The 19013-nt window shown below is 41.8% G+C and overlaps 1 protein-coding gene across 1 annotated transcript in view; it reads left to right on the forward strand.

The window, feature by feature from the left end:
* The first annotated feature begins 1952 nt into the window (after nucleotides 1-1952).
* Nucleotides 1953-19013, forward strand: part of ank3b (ankyrin 3b) — a 614562-nt gene continuing 597501 nt past the window's right edge. Inside the window, exon 1 of the mRNA XM_070876860.1 lies at nucleotides 1953-2091. Within this exon, the coding sequence (XP_070732961.1) occupies nucleotides 1981-2091 (111 nt within the window). The 5' untranslated portion in view covers nucleotides 1953-1980. The remainder of the gene's footprint in view (nucleotides 2092-19013) is intronic.

Raw genomic sequence — 19013 nt, forward strand, 5'->3', positions numbered from 1 at the left:
GTGTCCATTTATCCACAACAGGTCAGTTTTATATTCGCAGACACCACTTTGGCTGGAGCATGCACTGCCGCTTAAACGTTAAGTCTGGAATTAAGATTCACCATTTCTGTTCCTGTCACAGAATTGGCTTTTCATGTTCTGTGCCTTTACTTCAAGGAAACCAGAATGGATCAGGTTTTGACTGTGTGCATACTTTAACCATTAATAGTCCATCAGTACGATTCCTCCAAGTGATGGGGGGAACCTGACTGACACAGCTGTTATTTAGATCAGGAGATGCAGGAATAGAGAATACCTTCACCGATACCTTGGTCAGATTGCCAAATATTCATAACTGTTGTTTCACAAAATCTTTCCTTTTCCTTGCTTGTATCTGTAGCCAACGATGTATCATCACTTACACCCAACCCGTGAGGCAGTGGAATGAGTCGGCCTACACTAGCTGATGCAGCCAAATGGGGGGAAACAAAACCTTTCCTACATAAACCAAGGACCGCATTATAAGTAAATGAAGAATCCCAGTCTCAAGCACCTCCATCCTTGACATTTTCTCCTAATCTAGCGTGTTGCAGAAATCCCTCTTTCTCAAAAAACCTGCAACAGTATTCCAGTGACTATTTAAAATAGTCTCTCGTTGAGCAAAAAAAAAATGGCTTTGATAATGATGCTTTTATGTAAGCTGTAAATAGCTGATTTTTGTTTCATAGCTAACAAAAGGTTTTTTATTATGTTACGATTTGAGGCATACTTGTTTACTGTTGCCCTACTCTGCTGGTATTAAGGCAGCTTGTCGAGATGCCCCTGCTAATGTCTGCTGCATCATGTTTTTTTTATTCCAAAGAGAAAACTCCATTTTCTATCTATAGATTCAGATATTACTACGTCCTAGTCCTGTGCTGGCTGCTGTATATATATATTATTCTCTCTCCCACCCATCATGAATATTCAAAAGCTGCAGTCAGTAGCACCAAGGACGCAGATGGCAAAAAAAATACAATTAAATGATTTGAAGCTCGTTGTGGCTCCAAAAGGAGATATTTAAACAGATGGTGTCATTTTAGAGAAATAAGGTTTTTTTTTCTTTCACCCTTCTCATACGAAGTGTGTGGAAGTTACCTCTAGGGACAGCCCTTAGAACCGTAGCGTTTATACTGTGAGCCAGTGTGATTACATATTTAAATTTGCCGTGCAGTGCACAATAATGAGCAGTCCTCCAGGGAAGCTTTGCCACAGCTAACGTGAGCAATGCATTAAAACACACATTGGTGGAATGTGCCCGATTAAGGGAAAATGTGGAGAATGCGGCTGCCTGAGACATGGGTCCTCCATTCACTTGACAATGAAATGTTTGGCCTATGTGGGCAAATGGAAATTTAATGTAATTTTTTTCTGTCTCTGTCTGCATCAGCAGTGTGGAAAGACCCGTTCCACTGCATCGCAGGTTCGATGTGTGTTCTGATGCATCCTTGCCTGCAGGTTTAAAACAAAAATAAAATGATTCTGTGAAACGTGCAGAGTTACTAACGTGTGGAAATTTGACTGTTGCACTGTTTTAATGTGTCTTCTATTTGTACATCTCCTGATCTAACAATTACCCCTGTCAGGCTCTCCCCCTTTCTCCCCCCCTTCATTGAAGTCACTTAGGCACTTCCAGTTGGTGGCAGGAGATATATCCATAATACTGCCTTCACTATCCCAGCTGGCTTCTTCACTACGTTAATGCATCAGAATGGCTGCACTGTTTGAAGGTTTTCTCCTCCTAGAGGTGCAGAGGTAGATAAGGGAAATCAGCATAAAATGTCTCTCTAGCCCCTGCCTTTGTCTCGTGATCATCACCTTCCATGGTTTTAATTCTTTATCGGTGACTAAAAGCAGAGAGAGAGAGAGAGACACTTGCTCAGAACACTGGTTGTGTAAGGTTGACAAGGATCGTACCTTTCCTAAGCCATCACATTTGGTCGGATATTATCCGTATCCAGGATGGCTCATGCTGCATCCCATCTCAAGAAAAACCGGGAATTGGAAGTTGTGACCGAGGATGAAAAAGTCGTGAAAAAGCACCGGAAACGCTCCCGGGATCGAAAGAAAAAGGTACCTTGGCAAATTTACCCGTCGGCACATTCCATTGTTCCAATTCCAACACATCGAGCATGTAATTAAAAATCCATCGTTAAGTCTGCGCAAAGGGAGCTGCTATACTTCCGAACGTGGCTTGCCATATATATTTTTTTGTAGTTGATTTCTTCCATTTGCTGGGGTTTTGAGTGCTTTGCTTGCAGAGATTTTGCCTCGGTTAAATTCCTCATTGTGGACTGCAGTGTTGGTGCGGGATGTGCTCCTTCAGGAAGGAGGGAGCTGGCATCAGGGTGGATTTTAATTTCACTGATACGGAAGCCATTTGGTGCTGCAAATATTCTCATTTTTTTCTCTGTTCCAGATTTTTGTAACTTGCTATAATTGGTGCCCTAGGACGCCCAGAATGTGCAAGTGCCTCATAGTGGAATTGTGATTCATATTTTGCGATTACTTGCGTAATTAAATTGTATCTGGCACACACAAGGAACAATGTCTCTTAAATAAAACCTACTAAAATCACACACACAAATACTGAGTTCGAGATGCAATCATTTAGTTTGCTGCCCTCATTTTAAACAAGATAATGCATCTTCTATTTTTAGGAGATAATTAGCAATAGACACATTGTGTTCTGTGTGACCTTAACCCATGCACTCCTGCAATTATCTCTTACCGTGCAGTGGATTTTGGAGCTTTGTGGTTTGCCGTTTTTATTGTCTGAAGGCTGCATTTGAATTGTCAGATTTTTTTATATTATAACAATTTTGCGAATTAGCACTTCATTAGCCCCCGAATGGTGTTTTTAAAGGCAAAATTTTAATCTGATTTTGGAAACTGGGTATCCTTTAACTTGTATTGACCAGGTTGGTTCATTCCGTATGAATGATGTGCTATAATCCACTGGGCAGGCACTTGGGCTGGAGCTGCTCTCTGCATTGCTTTGTCACCTCACCTTTTTATTAAATTCTCTTGGGGTCTGATAATCATGGGTTTCATCTCACCACTCATGCATCTACCACGAAACGACATGCAAGTATAATTAATATTATCTGCAGATCATGCCTTTTCCTCCTTCAGTCTTCAGCATTAACCCTCGTCCTCTCACTCTGTTGACCTCAATAGCAGTGGCAACTGGGATATAACAGGAACAACATTCCTTTTTGTTTTGCGAGCAGCGAGAACAGATATAAACACAAGTGGCCATTTCGAATAGAGTTCCAAATGACTGGGGCATTTTAGGACCGAGAATGTGTTTTTTTTTCTAAATGTAAACCATGCACAACCAAGGGGTCCAAACGTGCTCCAGTACTCTGATCTATTGAAATGCAAAAATGATCGGCAGAGTAAAGAATTGTGTGCAGTTTCCTAGGTCCTGCTTGTTAGAGGTCACTGCTGAATCCAAGGCTCTCCCCTGTGAGCCAATGTATTTTTTTTGTTATACTGGTGTTGTACATGGATGTAAGCAGTGTTGGTTCATGGGATTTATCACTGCACTTTGTATTGTCGTGGGTTTTTGGACTGCCAAAACGGATCCAGTTTTATTTTTAGCCTTAGGGGGTGGGAATGTGTGGACCTGGCGCTCGTTGATTTGGAAAGGATTTGATGCAGAGCTGCAAGCAGGGCTGGTGCTCGTGTGTTCTTTGTGTTTTCACGTGATGTGCTGTTACTATATGTTCTGTATGGCCCACAACACAAAGAAGAACGTTTCGTAGAAAGACAGCCTTAACAAAAATGGTGTACTAAATACTTATTAATGAGGCATTGTTTAAAGGGAACAGTCAAGGAACTTCTTAATTCTCGGTGCATTTTCAGTGTTTGTGTAACAGAATAACACAAGTGCCTCGTTCCAGTATGTGTGTTCCCATTAAAGAGCTTCTACGCAATTTTAATTACATGAAGGTGGCTCCTCTATTGTCCTGTCATGTAGACTGCACATTCCATTGCCATAGTGCGTACTGCTGTTTCCTTGTCATGTGGCACTTGTGCTCTCCTATACCATTTCATTGTATCTCCAGTGCTATGGACACCCACTGTTGTTCATGGTAAGGGTTGACAAAACGTTCCGCTGGCCAAGAACTAATTTGAAAGCCAAAATAAAATAACATTTTCACTCTGCTCAAGTACCTCCCATTGTTCTGTGTTGGAACTTCTGTAAAGTCAACAGATTCGTAGACAGAAATGGAAAATTGTAATAAAATGATCTGCTGCAGGGTCCTTGTGTCATGGCATGTTGGTGTATGAACTCTGTGCACCATGGAGTGGCAGACCGTGGGTTTGCACCTGGGATTCCCTATATGACATTCAGCTCATTAAATGTTTTCCCCCACTTGAAGGGGAATATGAAATGATGTCTCCTCCTGGAGGCCCTTGTGTTTCTCCTTTAGATATGGGACTAGAGCTGCAGATTTGGAAGTTGGTAGTCTTTCCAACTTCTCATCTGGGAATGTTGTTGGTTCTGGAAGGGAGACAATTGAGGAAAGTAAATGACAGATGTATGATTCAATGGGATTTAATAGTGTGTGTTTATCTGTTTTCAGTGCACTTGGGTCTGTACTATCATACTTCCTTAATCTTAGATTTTAAAAGAGCAAATTTCAAGGCAAAGCAACATTTTGAGTTTTGAAACCATGCAATTATGATTAAAAAAGTGGGAAATATTTAAGGAGATATTGCTGAGACTACAATCAAACTTCATTTGGCTAAATTAAAATAGATCAAAGGGAAACAGAAGTCAATGTGGTTAAATAGGGATATTAAATTAGTACTAGAGGCAGCAGAGATGGACATTGAGAAGATAATTGTGATCTGCTGCTGAAACACTCATCCATGCTTTTGTTATCTCTCAGACTCGACTATTCCAATGCTCTCCTGGCTGGCTTCTCACCTTCTACCCTTCACTGGAGTTTAGAAGAATGAGAGGGGATCTCATAGAAACATATAAAATTCTGATGGGACTGGACAGGTTAGATGCAGGAAGAATGTTCCTGATGTTGGGGAAGTCCAGTACCAGGGGACATAGTCTAAAGATAAGGGGTAAACCATTTAGGACTGAGATAAGGAGAAACTTCTTCACTCAGAGAGTTGTTAACCTGTGGAATTCCCTGCCGCAGAGAGTTGTTGATGCCAGTTCATTGGATATATTCAAGAGGGAGTTAGATATGGTCTTTACGGCTAAAGGGATCAAGGGGTATGGAGAGAAAGCAGAAAAGGGGTACTGAGGTGAATGATCAGTCATGATCTTATTGAATGGCGGTGCAGGCTCGAAGGGCCGAATGGCCTACTCCTGCACCTATTTTCTATGTTTCTATGTGTCATAAACTTGAGCTCATCCAAAACTTTTCTGGCGGTATCATAATTCATCAGTCCTATTCACTCTCCAACCCTGAACTCGCTGACCTACATAGGCTCCCAATTCCTGAATGCCCTGATTTTAAAAACTCCCACCCCTGTGTTCAAATCCCTCCATTGCCTCTCCCGTCCCTACTTCTGTAACCTCCTCCAGCATTACAACCCTCCAAGAGCTCTGCATTTCTCGAATTCTGGCTTCTTGTGCATCCCCAACGTCCCTTGCACCACCATTTTGGCAGCCGTGCCTTCATTTGCCTATGCTCCAAGCTCTGGAATTCCCTCTTTAAACCTCTCTGCCTCTCTACCACTCGCTCCTCCTTTAAGGCACTCCTTAAAACCTACCTCTTTGACCCTCACCTGTCCTAATATCTTCTTATGTGACTCGGTGTCAAATTTTGTTTTATAACGCTCCTATGAAGTGCCTTGGGTTGTTTTACAACGTTAAAGGCGTTCTATAAATACAAATTATTGTTGTGAGTAATGGGGGTGTGGTGCATTGAGCAGTGGCTGAGGCTAGTTGTGCAGTTGATAGGATATGACATTTGAAGATGCATTCACTGACCTTGACCAAGCGTGTGAGGTCATTGGACTTCTTGCTGCACTGCATTCAGGTCCTCGCGGCTTGACTCCTTGCATTGACCGCCACAGCTACCTGCTCCCATTGCCTTCTGAGTGTGTGTCTGGAAAACCACCTGGCCCCCTGTGGATACAGCACATTTCTCCTTTGCCTTGGTGTCAATTTTTTTTGTCTGGTTAGGCTCTTGTGAAGTGCCTTGGGACATTTTACTATGTTAAAGTTGCTATATAAATGCAAGTTGTTGCGATATGGTTACAAAAAAAGGTTAGATATTAAAATAGAAGATGGGCTCAATTTTCCCAAGTTATCTGCGCTGTTTGTTTTGGCGACGCACTGCCTTTTTTGGCCTAAATTTAAAATATCCAAGGTTCCCCAAAGATTTTGCGCCAGTGTAACTCAGTTTGTTATGATTATTTTAGGTTAGGTTTTTTTTGCGTCGTTGGGGGAGTAACCTGCCACCCGCGCCAATTCTGGCCATTTAAGCAAGTTTGGCCAGCTCCGATTTACTCCAATTTTTCGTCGGATGGCGTATGTGACCAGTCTGGAAAAAGCACCTGGGCAGGTAAGAAAATCGGTGCAACAGATGCAGTTCCACGGCCCGGATAGCAGCAACAGCAGAGAGAGAGAGGCGGGTGGGGGGGGGGGGGGGGAAGGCCTTTCTGCCAGGATTAGGAGCGGCACTCGGCATCGGGAGGAGGAGGCCCTTCTGCCAGGGCTAGCAGCGGTAACCAGCACCGGCAGGAGAGGGAAGTCTTTTAGCCAGGATTCGGAGCGGCACCGGCTCCAGGAGGAGTGGGGAGGGAGGCCTTTCGGCCAAGGCTAGGAGTGGCACTGGGCATTTTGGCATAAACTCTAATAATTTAATGCTGGTAAGGTGCTTATGCAGGTCGCTGTGAGTGAGCTGGCCAGAATGTGTTGTGTGTTTCACTTTCCAGCCTGAGCCCGCAGTGTGTCCCTGGTTACCCTGGCAACCCGATCTTTTTGGCGCTCATCTTAGGCTCCACCCCCAAAGCTAGGCTAGGCAGCGCCAAAATCAACAATTCAAACAGGGAAAGTTGGATGCTTTTTTGGGGGTGTAGTTGGGCACCAAAAAAAGGGCGTAACTCTTCAAGTACTCCAAAAAACAGCTTTGGGGAAAATTGAGCCCAAAGGACCTGGCCCAGACAACTTGAACCTATGCATTTTAAAGAAAATAGGTAGTGAAATTAGCCAAGTTACAAGTTTCAACTGACATTTTTGTAATTTCACTAAATAAAGGAGATTCCTGAGGATCGGAAAGTGGGTAATATAGCTACATTGTTTAAATAAGGGTCAACAGTTACATCTAGAAACTATAGGCCAGTGAGTTTAAGATCTGTTGTAGAGAAAGTCTTTGAGAAATCCAATGGTTGAATGTAACACAATTTGTTTAAAGACAGCGTGGATTGGAGCAACACAAATTGTGGTTGACTAACATACTGAAGCTGTTTTTAAACATTGCTGACATAATGGGCTTGTCATGAAATGCAGTTCATAAAATACAGTTCATGTTATATAATTGGATTTTCAGGAATCCTCTGATAAGGTTCCATATTTGTGGCTGATGGATGAGATAAAGTGTTACGAGAGAAGATAAACGATACTGGGTACATCATTGGTTTAAAACAGAACGCAGAAGGAAACCAAAATGGAAATATACAGAAGGGAAAAGAGGCTATGAGTGGGGTTGGTCCTGTAAATCCAAGTGCATCATATTGATGATGATATAAAAGGGTCTGAGACATTTTGATATTTACCTGGAGGGAGGAGAGATTGAGAGATATGGGGAGAGGGTAGATAGGTGGGGTTGTTGCTTGTAAAAGCGACTAATTTGTTAAGGCCCCATAGCATTTTCAATCCGTAAAAATTCAGTCTCTGATCTTAAAAATGCCTTGTGTGACATTGGTATACAAATCCTTAATGCCGTTAACCACGCATTCATTTTAAATGGTTTATCACCCCTGTTACAATTGAGCAATTTTTGTACAAACATGTTAAGCATTTATCACAGCCCATTATTTCTAGGTTCTGGTGAGCTAAATCCCACAATAAATATCTACCACTAAACGACGTGCAAATATTATCAACAGTACCTGCAGATCATGCATTTTCTTCCTTCAGTTTTCAGCATTAACCCTTGTCCTCTCACTTTATAGTAGTGGCAATTGGATATAACAGGAACAACGCTCATTTTCTCCTTCATTCAACTGTAAACAGTTGCTAATCTGAGTAGTCAGTTAAATCTGATGTGAACTAAACATATTTATGTTTTAAAAGAAATAATATAAGCTTTACAAAGTGTATCTATACAATTAAAAGTCTTGCTTCCGGTGTGAGTGTGAGGGTTTGCACCTCAAAGGTATCTAATCTCAACAATACCACACATCCATAGGGCAAATTAAAATCAGGATTCACTCAAATAACCATTATTCATTAAGTTAACTATGCTGGTTGCCTTTCATTTGGTTAGGTGAATATTTCAGCCAACAACAAAACATTGGTCCAGAAATCCCGGTCGAGGCAAACGACTGAAAAAAGGGAAAGAAAATGTGCACCCTTTCTGCTGCGCCCACTCGAGATCCCGGTCCTGAGGCCTTCACTCCCTGTGCGTCGCAGCACGTGCACGGCGGGATGTCTGTAAGCTGGAGCTGGAGTCACATGGCTCTGGGCAGCCAATCCAAGGTACAGTATTTTCTCATTCATAATAATGGGAACTCCGTAAGTTGGAGTTCCCATTATTATGAATGAGAAACCCACCCCCCCCCCTCCCAAACATCCAAAACGCTAATTAAAAAAAGAGAGAAAATATACAGTACATATTTAAGATTAATTTAAATTTAAATTATTAACGTCTTATAAAAGAAATATATTTATCCAATTTTTTTAAGTTTTTTAAAATTCGGGTTTTAAATAAGTTTACTGTAGTGGGCAGGGTTTTTAACAATAAAATGTGTTTGTTAAATTTTATTTTGTTATGTTTTAAAACTCTTATGCCTGTAAAAGTAGGCTATGCGCCTGCTTTTATCAGGCGCAAGAATTTTCAGGACATCCACAGGGCAAGAGATGGGTAAATACCACAATCTTGCCCATGCGAATGTCCTGAATGTGGAGATACGAAGGATCGAAAAGCCGGTTTTCAGCGCATGCACATTGCGAGCTGAAAACCGGCTTTTGCAATGCCTTCCCGGGTCCGGAGACACTTCATACGGGCTCGGAAGGCCGTGATTTTTGCCCCATTGTAACAAAATCCCATTCAAGCTGAGAAGTAAGATCGTGAGGGTTTTTTGGTGATTGCAGCTTTGTGATCCCTGAGGTTGTTGTTACTGTTCCTTCCCCCATGGTTGGTTCCATTCCATCATGCTATGATTCCATTGCTTCCAATCCCGTTCCACCCCACTGTCATGCTCTGCATAACTAAGAAGGCCCCTTGAAACGCTCGGATAGATTTTGAGCATGTCAACTCTACTATTTTATTACAATGCAGAAAAAAACAGTGGTGATAGAAACATAGAAACATATAAAATAGGTGCAGGAGCAGGCCATTCGGCCCTTCGAGCCTGCACCACCATTCAATATGATCGTGGCTGATCATGCAACTTCAGTACCCCACTCCTGCCTTCTCTCCATACCCCTGATCCCTTTAGCCGTAAGGGCCACATCTAACTCTCTTTTGAATGTATCCAACAAACTGGCCTCAACAACTTTATGTGGTAGAGAATTCCATAGGTTCACAATTCTCTGGGTGAAAAAGTTTCTCCTCATCTCGGGCCTAAAAGGCTTACCCCTTATCCTTAGACTGTGTCCCCAGGTTCGGGACTTCCCCAACATCAGGAACATTCTTCCTGCATCTAACCTGTCCAATCCCGTCAGAATTTTATATGCTTCTATGAGATCCCCTCTCATTCTTCTAAATTCCAGTGAATAAAAGCCTAGTTGATCCAGTCTGTCTTCATATGTCAGTCCTGCCATCCCGGGAATCAGTCTGGTGAACCTTCGCTGCACTCCCTCAATAGCAAGAACGTCCTTCCTCAGATTAGGAGACCAAAACTGCACATACTACTCAAGGTGTGGTCTCACCAAGGCCCTGTACAACTGCAGCAAGACCTCCCTGCTCCTATACTCAAATCCTCTCGCTATGAAGGCCAACATGCCATTTGCTTTCTTAACTGCCTGCTGTACCTGCATGCCTACTTTCAATGACTGATGTACCATGACACCCAGGTCTCGTTGCACCTCCCCTTTTATTAATCTGTCACCATTCAGATAATCTACCTTCCTGTTTTTGCCTCCAAAGTGGATAACCTCACATTTATCCACATTATACTGCATCTGCCATGCATTTGCCCACTCACCTAACCTGTCCAAGTCACCCTGCAGCCTCTTCGCATCCTCACAGCTCACACTGCCACCCAGTTTAGAGTCATCTGCAAACTTGGAGATATTACATTCAATTCCTTCATCTAAATCATTAATATATATTGTAAATAGCTGGGGTCCCAGCACTGAACCTTGCGGTACCCCACTAGTCACTGCCTGCCATTCTGAAAAGGACCCATTTATTCCCACTCTTTGCTTCCTGTCTGTCAACCAGTTCTCTATCCACGTCAGTACATTGCCCCCAATCCCATGTGCCTTAATTTTGACAGTAATCTCTCTTGTGCGGGACCATGTCAAAGGCCTTTGAAAGTCCAAAACACACCACATCCACTGGTTCTCCCTTGTCCATTCTACCAGTTACATCCTCAAAAAATTCTAGAAGATTTGTCGAGCATGAATTCCCTTTCATAAATCCATGCTGACTTGGACCGATCCTGTCACTGCTTTCCAAATGCGCTGCTATTACATCTTTAATAATTGATTCCAGCATTTTCCCCACCTCCAATGTCCAGCTAACCAGTCTATAATTCCATGTTTTCTCTCTCTCTCTCCTTTTTAAAAAGTGGTGTTACATTAGCTACCCTCCAATCCATAGAAACTGATCCAGAGTCCATGGAATGTTGGAAAATGACCATCAATGCATCTACTATTTCTAGGGCCACTTCCTTAAGTACTCTGGGATGCAGACTATCAGGCCCTGGGGATTTATTGGCCTTCAATCCCATCAATTTCCCTAACACCATTTCCTGACTAATAAGGATTTCCCTCAGTTCCTCCTCCTCGCTCGACCCACGATCCCCTAGTATTTTCGGGTAGTTATTCGAGTCTTCCTTCGTGAAGACAGAACCAAAGTATTTGTTCAGTTGGTCTGCCATTTCCTTGTTTCCCATTATGAATTCACCTGATTCTGACTGCAAGGGGCCGACATTAGTCTTCACTAATCTTTTTCTCTTCACATATCGATAGAAGCTTTTGCAGTCAGTTTTTATGTTCCTTGCAAGCTTACTCTCATACTCTCTTTTCCCACTCCAAATTAAACCCTTCGTCCTCCTCTGCTGAATTCTAAATTTCTCCCAGTCCTCAGGTTTGTTGCTTTATCTGGCCAATCTATATGCCTCTTCCTTGGATTTAACATTATCCATAATTTCCCTTGTTAGCCATGGTTGAGCCACCTTCCCCATTTTATTTTTACACCAGACAGGGATATACAATTGTTGTAGTTCATCCATGTGATCTTTAAATGTCTGCCTATCTACCGTCAACCCTTTAATATCATTTGCCAGTCTATCCTAGCTAATTCACATCTCATACCATCGAAGTTACCTTTCTTTAAGTTCAGGACCCTAGTCTCTGAATTAACTGTGTCACTCTCCATCTTACTGAAGAATCCTACCATATTATGGTCACTCTTCCCCAAGGGACCTCGCATGACAAGATTGCTAATTAATCCTCATTACACAAGACCCAGTCTAGGATGGCCTGCTCTTTAATTGGTTCCTCGACCTATTGGTCTAAAAAAAACATCCCTTATGTACTCCAGGAAATCCTCCTCCACAGTATTGCTACCAGTTTGGTTAGCCCAATCTATTTGTAGGTTAAAGTCACCCGTGATAACTGCTGTTCCCTTATTCACGCATTCCTAATTTCCTGTTTGATGCCATCTCCAACCTCACTACTGTTTGGTGCTCTGTACACAACTCCCACTAACGTTTTCTGCCCTTTGGTGTTTTGCAGCTCTACCCATATAGATTCCACATCATCCAAGCTAATGTCCTTCCTTACTATTGTGTTAATCTCCTCTTTAACCAGTATCGCTTACCCACCTCCTTTTCCTTTCTGTCTATCCTTCCTGAATATTGAATGCCCCGGATGTTGAGTTCCCAGCCATGGTCATCCTGGAGCCATGTCTCCGTAATCCCAATTACATCATATCTGTCAACAGCTATCTGCTCAGTTAATTCATCCACCTTATTATGAATGCTCCTCGCATTGAGGCACAGAGCCTTCAGGCTTGTTTTTTTTAGCACTCTTATGTTGTAATGTGGCCCTTTATGATTTTTGCCCTTGATTTCTCTGCCCTTCACTCTTGCTTTTCTCCTTCCTACCTTTTGCTTCTGCCCCCATTTTACTTCCCTCTGTCACCCTGCATAGATTCTCATCCCCCTGCCATATTAGTTTAAACCCTCCCCAACAGCACTAGCAAACACTATGCCTAGGACATCGGTTCCAGTCCTACCCGGAATCTATTAAAATCAACCTCAACATAAGATTAATGTTGCTCCAGTGTTTAAGAATTGATTCTATGGTCAACCTTACAGTGCTCGCATGTGCCATATTGAAAGATTATTTAATTGTTGTATTTAATTTAATTACAGTATGTATTTGTATGTATGTATGTATATACACACACACACACACAATGTCATGCTGTAGTAATTTTTTTAGCAGATATCCCGAGGCCTTGCTCACAGTGAGATGCAGAATACACTGTTTTATAACCGTAGTGACGTCGTTCCCTGTGTGGCATAACATCAGGATGACTGATTTACAGTGACCGAACAAATCTAGTTCCTTTATTGCATGGTCTTCTGAGTCACCAATGACTTAGAATTCTAATTTTACAAATTTGTCTATTATTCTGTGAAAAGTGTAAATGAGTAGCCACAGATATGTTTATAGCACCCTGAGCTGTGTATTTAATTTTTATCCTATCATTTCTTTTAAAGTTGAGGATATGCAGTAAGATGGTACACAAGGTACCAGCTGGAGCAACTATCCAGTATTGGGCATGTGTTGGGGTTAAGAAGCACTTGGTATGGTCCTGGACATCAGTAGCTGAGGGAGGGGGCAATGGCCCTGGAGTTTGGCAGTGCTGAGGTGGGGGTTCTAGTTTTTGGCAGTTTTTGGCTGCTTTGGTCTGATGCAGGTGTCGAGGAGTAACCGATGGCCTGGCAGTACTGGGTGGTGGAATATGGGCTTTGGATTCCTGAGATCTGTTTGCAATGAAAGAAGGGCACAGTCTTAACAGAACTGAGCTGGGGGTGGAAGGGGCTGAATCTGGCAGCACTAGTTTGTGTTTCCAAGAGATCTCTGCAATTATTGAATTCAGTGTTTTGTGATTGATTCACAAATATGTGTCCATCTGTCTCCCTCACTTTTTTCCTTTCTGTCTGGCCCTTTCTCTCGCCTTTTCTCGCTCCTCCCTCTCGCCAACAGCTGACAATAATTCGAATGTTTTACATTTTTCAAAAAAAATCTGATGGTACTTGGAGCTTTTTGTTTGCCTGAGAAGTTTTCAAAATTCATTCCATTTGCTCGAATTAGGATGAGGAAAGATTCTCTTCTCTTTCCAACCTGCTTTTTGAAATAAGTAATTAAAAGCTTTTACTTAATGGTTTAGTTAAAAACCTACTCAAATTAATCATTCAATTTTCAAAAGCACACAAAATATAATTCTGTTAAGGACAGAAATGCAAGTTGATTTCTATACAGAGAAAAATTAATTGATTGCAATTAAGACACAAAAGCTTCAACAGTTTTACAATTACTGCAGCCTATCACAGAATGGTTACAGCACAGAAGGCGGCGATTCAGCCCGTTGAGCCCGTGTTGACTCTCAGCTCGTCCCACTCCCCTGCCCTTTCCCCGTAGCCCTGCAAATTTTTTTACTTCCGATACTTATCCAACTCCCTTTTGAAAGATAAGATTAAGTCTGCCTCACCACCCTTTCAGGCAGTGCATTCCAAATCTTAACCACTCGCTGCGTAAAAAAGTCTTTTCTTACATCGCCTTTGGTTCTTTTGCCAATCACCTTAAATCTGTGTCCTCTGGTTCTCGACCCCTCAGCCAATTTCTCTCTATCTACCCTGTCTAGACCCCTCATGATTTTGAACACCTCTATCAAATCTCCTCTCAATCTTCTCTGCTCTAAGGAGAACAACCCCAGCTTCTCCAGTCTATCAATTTGAAGTGGATTGTTGATTTCTCTTGCCTCACAAATGCACCTTCCCTTAAAATACTTAACATCGACTTTATCTGTTTTTAAAAAAAAAGGAAACTTGTGCACTGTGCTTGATCAAATTGCATGATCTGTCTTCAGCTCACAAAGTCAAGTCTTCGTGCAAAAATGCCAGATTTTTGGTAGAGGCTGAGGCCTTTAAATACAAACTTTAATAAAGATATGAAATACACTAAATACACCAATGAATAAATATAATCGTGTTATAGTGAAATATGTATTCTTTATGGTTTGTATTTCAAACTTTATTTCGACAATAGAAATTTTAATTACTGAGGAAAAAATGGTGGATAAAAATGTTTAAAAAAGCGCTTTGAATGATTTGATTGGTTCGCATTTATTTTTTGGTAGTTTCTTCTGACTGGCCACTTGAGTGATTTTTTTTTAGGCCTCACTATGGATGTTTTCCAGCTGATTTCCTCATTTTTGATTTGTACATTTTTTATCTCTTTTCCAATGTGCTACTTTTTGTTTTACTTCTAAGCCGTTCAAAGTGCGATGGTAAAAATGTGACTGGCAGAAAAATTGTGACAGAAAAGTGTCATTGGCTATAAGTAAATCTGCAAAGCTGAGTAATGTGTTAATGTATATGTTTGCTGCGTTTCATTACAAATCTACTTCTACCCATCAATGCATAAACAGTACCTTATACCTGTAGAGGACAAAGAGCCTTGTTGTGAATCACTGCGTCTCATACATAACAATCATCTTGTCAGTTTAAAAAAAAATATTAGCGACAACTAAATCATTCTTGGAGAACAAACATGTTTATTCTTTCAGTTAACTCTAGTTCTGCTGATGATGCCTATTTCCACATAATACAGATAAGGGTACATTAGTTATAGCTTTGTATAGGTCAGTGAAGTCAGTTTGTAAATTTAGTTTTATTCATTGAAATGCAACAAAAGCATTATTAGGTCACAGTTATGGTCCCAAGACTTTACAGAATCATTTTTGTTCCTGCTTTGCTTGAGAGCGAAAGTGTGTAAGAGAATCTGTCTTCTGTTACTAAGCGTAAATATTGCTGGGACTAAATGCTGTTGAGCCAGTTTTCAAGAGGACGAGCTTCCTCCCTCGCAGTCCAAAGTTGACCTGTTGTTGGAAACGAGTATGTCTCTTCCAATCAAATTTCTGGCCTCGTGTACTTGAATTTGAAGGAGTTGTACTGATTCATTTTGAAACATTGCATGCCATAGATTAGAGTTGCCAACCCTCCAGGATTGTCCTGGAGTCTCCAGGAATCTCCAGGAACTAAACATTAATCTCCTGGACACTGCTGTGAGCAACACCCAGGAGCAAAATAATTTTTCATTTTAATAGAATCATGGTACAGAAGAGGGCCATTTGGCTCATTGCATCTGCACTGGCTCTTTTGAAGAGCAATTCAGTTAGTCCCACTCCCCATTCTCTTTCCCCGTATCCCTGCAATGTTTTTCTCCAAGTATTTATTGAATTCCCTTTTGAAGGCTACTATTCAATCTGTATTCACCTCCCTTAGATCTCCATTTTGGTCCCTAATCGGCCTCACCCCTCCTCTGTCAACCCTTTTAATGTTAGCCGCCAATCTATTTTCGTATTGTCACTTTGGCCCTCTTACTTCCTTTTTCACTTCACCCCTGTAATTTTTATATTCAACCTGATTCCCCTTGTATTATCAAGCTGACATCTGTCATACAGGCCCTTTTTCTGCTTCATCCTATTCTCTAACTCCTTCATCATCCAGGGAGCTCTGGCTTTAGTTGCCCTTCCATTCCCCCCTGTGGGAATATACTTAGACTGTACCCAAACCATCTCCTCTGTAAAGGCTGCCCAATATACTTCTGCCTGCCAGTCTTTGACTCCAATTTACCTGGGCCAGATCCCTCCACAACTCACTGAAATAAGCCCTTCTCCAGTTAAGTATTTTTATCCTAGATTGTTCCTAGCCCTACTCCAACTTTGAACACTTTTTCATTTATTCGTTATAAAAATATTGGAAATGCAGAAAAAAGGCTATTTGACCGTCAAGAATCATACAATCGGGTAATGAAGAATGTTCACTTTTTAATTGGCGGGAGAAGGTGGGGCATTGTGCTAATGGACGTATCGGGTGATTAATGACAGGAGAGTGGGCCTGGGGTGGTTGGAAGCAAGAGGATCATGTGACGATGCCTCAGGAATATGTGCAACCAAAGTTGGCAACCCTTCTGCTGTACCATTGGGGACGTCACTGCAGTCACTGCCTTCTCAAACCCTGATATTTGGGGTGGAAACACTCGTAACCCTGCCAACCATTTAAACAGGTGTCCACTGCAGGTTGCTTCACTGAAGCTGTTGATCTGCAGTATTTGTCTCTACCTGATTGTGTAGTATGTTTTTAATTGAACAGTTAAACGATCTTGGGTATGCACAATGCTATGGCTCATTTTCATCATTGCATTCCTAAAATACTCCAAGCGGTCAGTCAGGAGTATGAAAGGAAAACAATGCTTCACCAGCCAATGCACATTTCAGTGGTTCTTTGGATTTTGTCCAAGTTGAATCATTGTGCCTCACTCAATTTGAGCTGCATTCCAACGTAATTTTTTTTTCCTTCGACTGATTGTGAAGTAAATATTTAATTGTGTACTGCAGAGTACATTTTCTGTTTGCATCCTTTATATTACAGTTGACTGGACACAAAGGGGATGAAATCCGGCTTAGGCGATGCAGGTGATAGCGAATCGGCAGTTTCTCTTATACTCTGCCGAGCTGGGTGTAAAGTGAACTGCCAGTTCACTGGTGTCCATTTAACGTTGTACAACCCGAAACAAATTTCAGCCCCAGAATCGCCGTTTTACTGAGGTGATTACTCGTTTTAAGCAATTCGTTGTGCGTTAGGTTCATCTGCATATCAGAGAGATCTACAGGGCCCGTACTGCCCAAGGCATTCCTGTTAATACGGATTCTTTTTCCCTCAATCTGTTTCAGCAAATACACTGACACGAACACCTTGCCTTTTCTGTAAAGGGCCTTTATTGAAGATTCTCCGGCCGGGACTTGTCAAGACAAAGGGACACTCTCAATCAGAGCCTGTTTACCTTCCCCTGGACAAGCCCCTTTTCAGCGCGACACAACAACAGTTATGCATTTTCAAAACAGAACACATTTGATTAGCACTTGGTCTATCCAATCCAATTCTGCCTCCCCCCCCCCCCCCCCCCCCCCCGAGTACGTCCAATGGCAGGCAAGAAAGTCCCCCAATTAGGGCTGGTGTCAGGGTCAGGTTAGTTATCGCTTTGCTACACTGTCTTCCCTTATCAGTAAAGAACCCAATTAGTTTCCCTTCCTCCTTATCAGTAAAAGCTATTACTTTTCCCCTCCTATCTAGGATTGCTTTCTTTCTTTGTGCTGCCTTGCGTCTTTCTCATGACCCGTGTCTAACCTCAACTTCAACTCTTGGTAACCCTTTTTTTTCCCGGTTGATTCTGCAGTTGTCTGCATCTTGACATTTCTTTAGCTATTTTCCCATGATTCCCTATCTCCATCCTTTTGCCACATTCTCTATCCATCTACCACATTCGCAACCCTTCTTTACACATTCTCATTCCTACCCTATATTTGTGGTCCTCAGCAAATTTGCTTTCTACACATTTCTAGGCTTTCATTCATGGACTGCCTGGCTGTGGAATTTAGTCTAGGCTAACTAAGTGAGGTTATCCCAGGACCTGTGAAGCAAGCAAGAGGGTCCTATTAGAGATTTGATCGTTTCATACTTGTGTGTACTTTTTCAATAAAAAAAATAATGCAACAAAGAAAAATAAATATAATTTTTTAATCTTTGTGTGGGGGACCGTTAGTCCTTTATTTGGCAGCTGCCTGCAATGGCATTGTTTGGAGTTCACTGTTGACTTATTACAAGCACTGACTGAAGATAGGAATTTCTAGACAAACAACGACCTTATACACTGCTACAATGATAATGGAGTTGTTGACAATCAATTAATCAATCTATCTTTCTTAACCTCTACAACAGACCCATACATGAAGCGAGAAAAAAACCCCAGTGGTGGAGAGATTTGGGAACCTCTTCCTCCCAAACATATGCTACACTTAGCACGTCATGTATTCATAGAATAGTACTGCACAGAAGGAGGCTATTCAGCCCAGCGAGTCTGCGCTGGCTCTTTCAAAGAACAATCCAATTAGTCTCACTCCCCTGCTCTTTTGCCAGATCCCTGCAATTTATTCTCTTTCAGATGTTTATCCAACTATTTTTTGGAAGGCTACTATTGAATTTGTATCCTCCACCGATGAGGCAGTGCATTCCAAATTCTAAACACTCGTAGTGTAACAAAGTTTTTCCTCATGTCGCCTCTGGCTCTTTTGCTAATTACCTTAAATTTGTGGCCGTTGGTTATCGACCCTTCTGCCATTGGAAACAGGTTCTCTTTATTTACTGTATCTAAACCCTTCATGATTTTAAACACCTCTGTCAAATCTCCTCTTAGCCTTCTCTGCTCCAAGGAGAACAACCCCAACTTCTTCAGTCTCTCCACATAACTGTAATCTGGAATCCCTCATCCCTGGAACCATTCTAACAAATCTCTTTTCAACCCTCTCCAGAACGTTCATGTCCTT

This window comes from Pristiophorus japonicus, chromosome 3, assembly GCF_044704955.1.
Source record: "Pristiophorus japonicus isolate sPriJap1 chromosome 3, sPriJap1.hap1, whole genome shotgun sequence".
NCBI classification, from domain to species: domain Eukaryota; kingdom Metazoa; phylum Chordata; class Chondrichthyes; family Pristiophoridae; genus Pristiophorus; species Pristiophorus japonicus.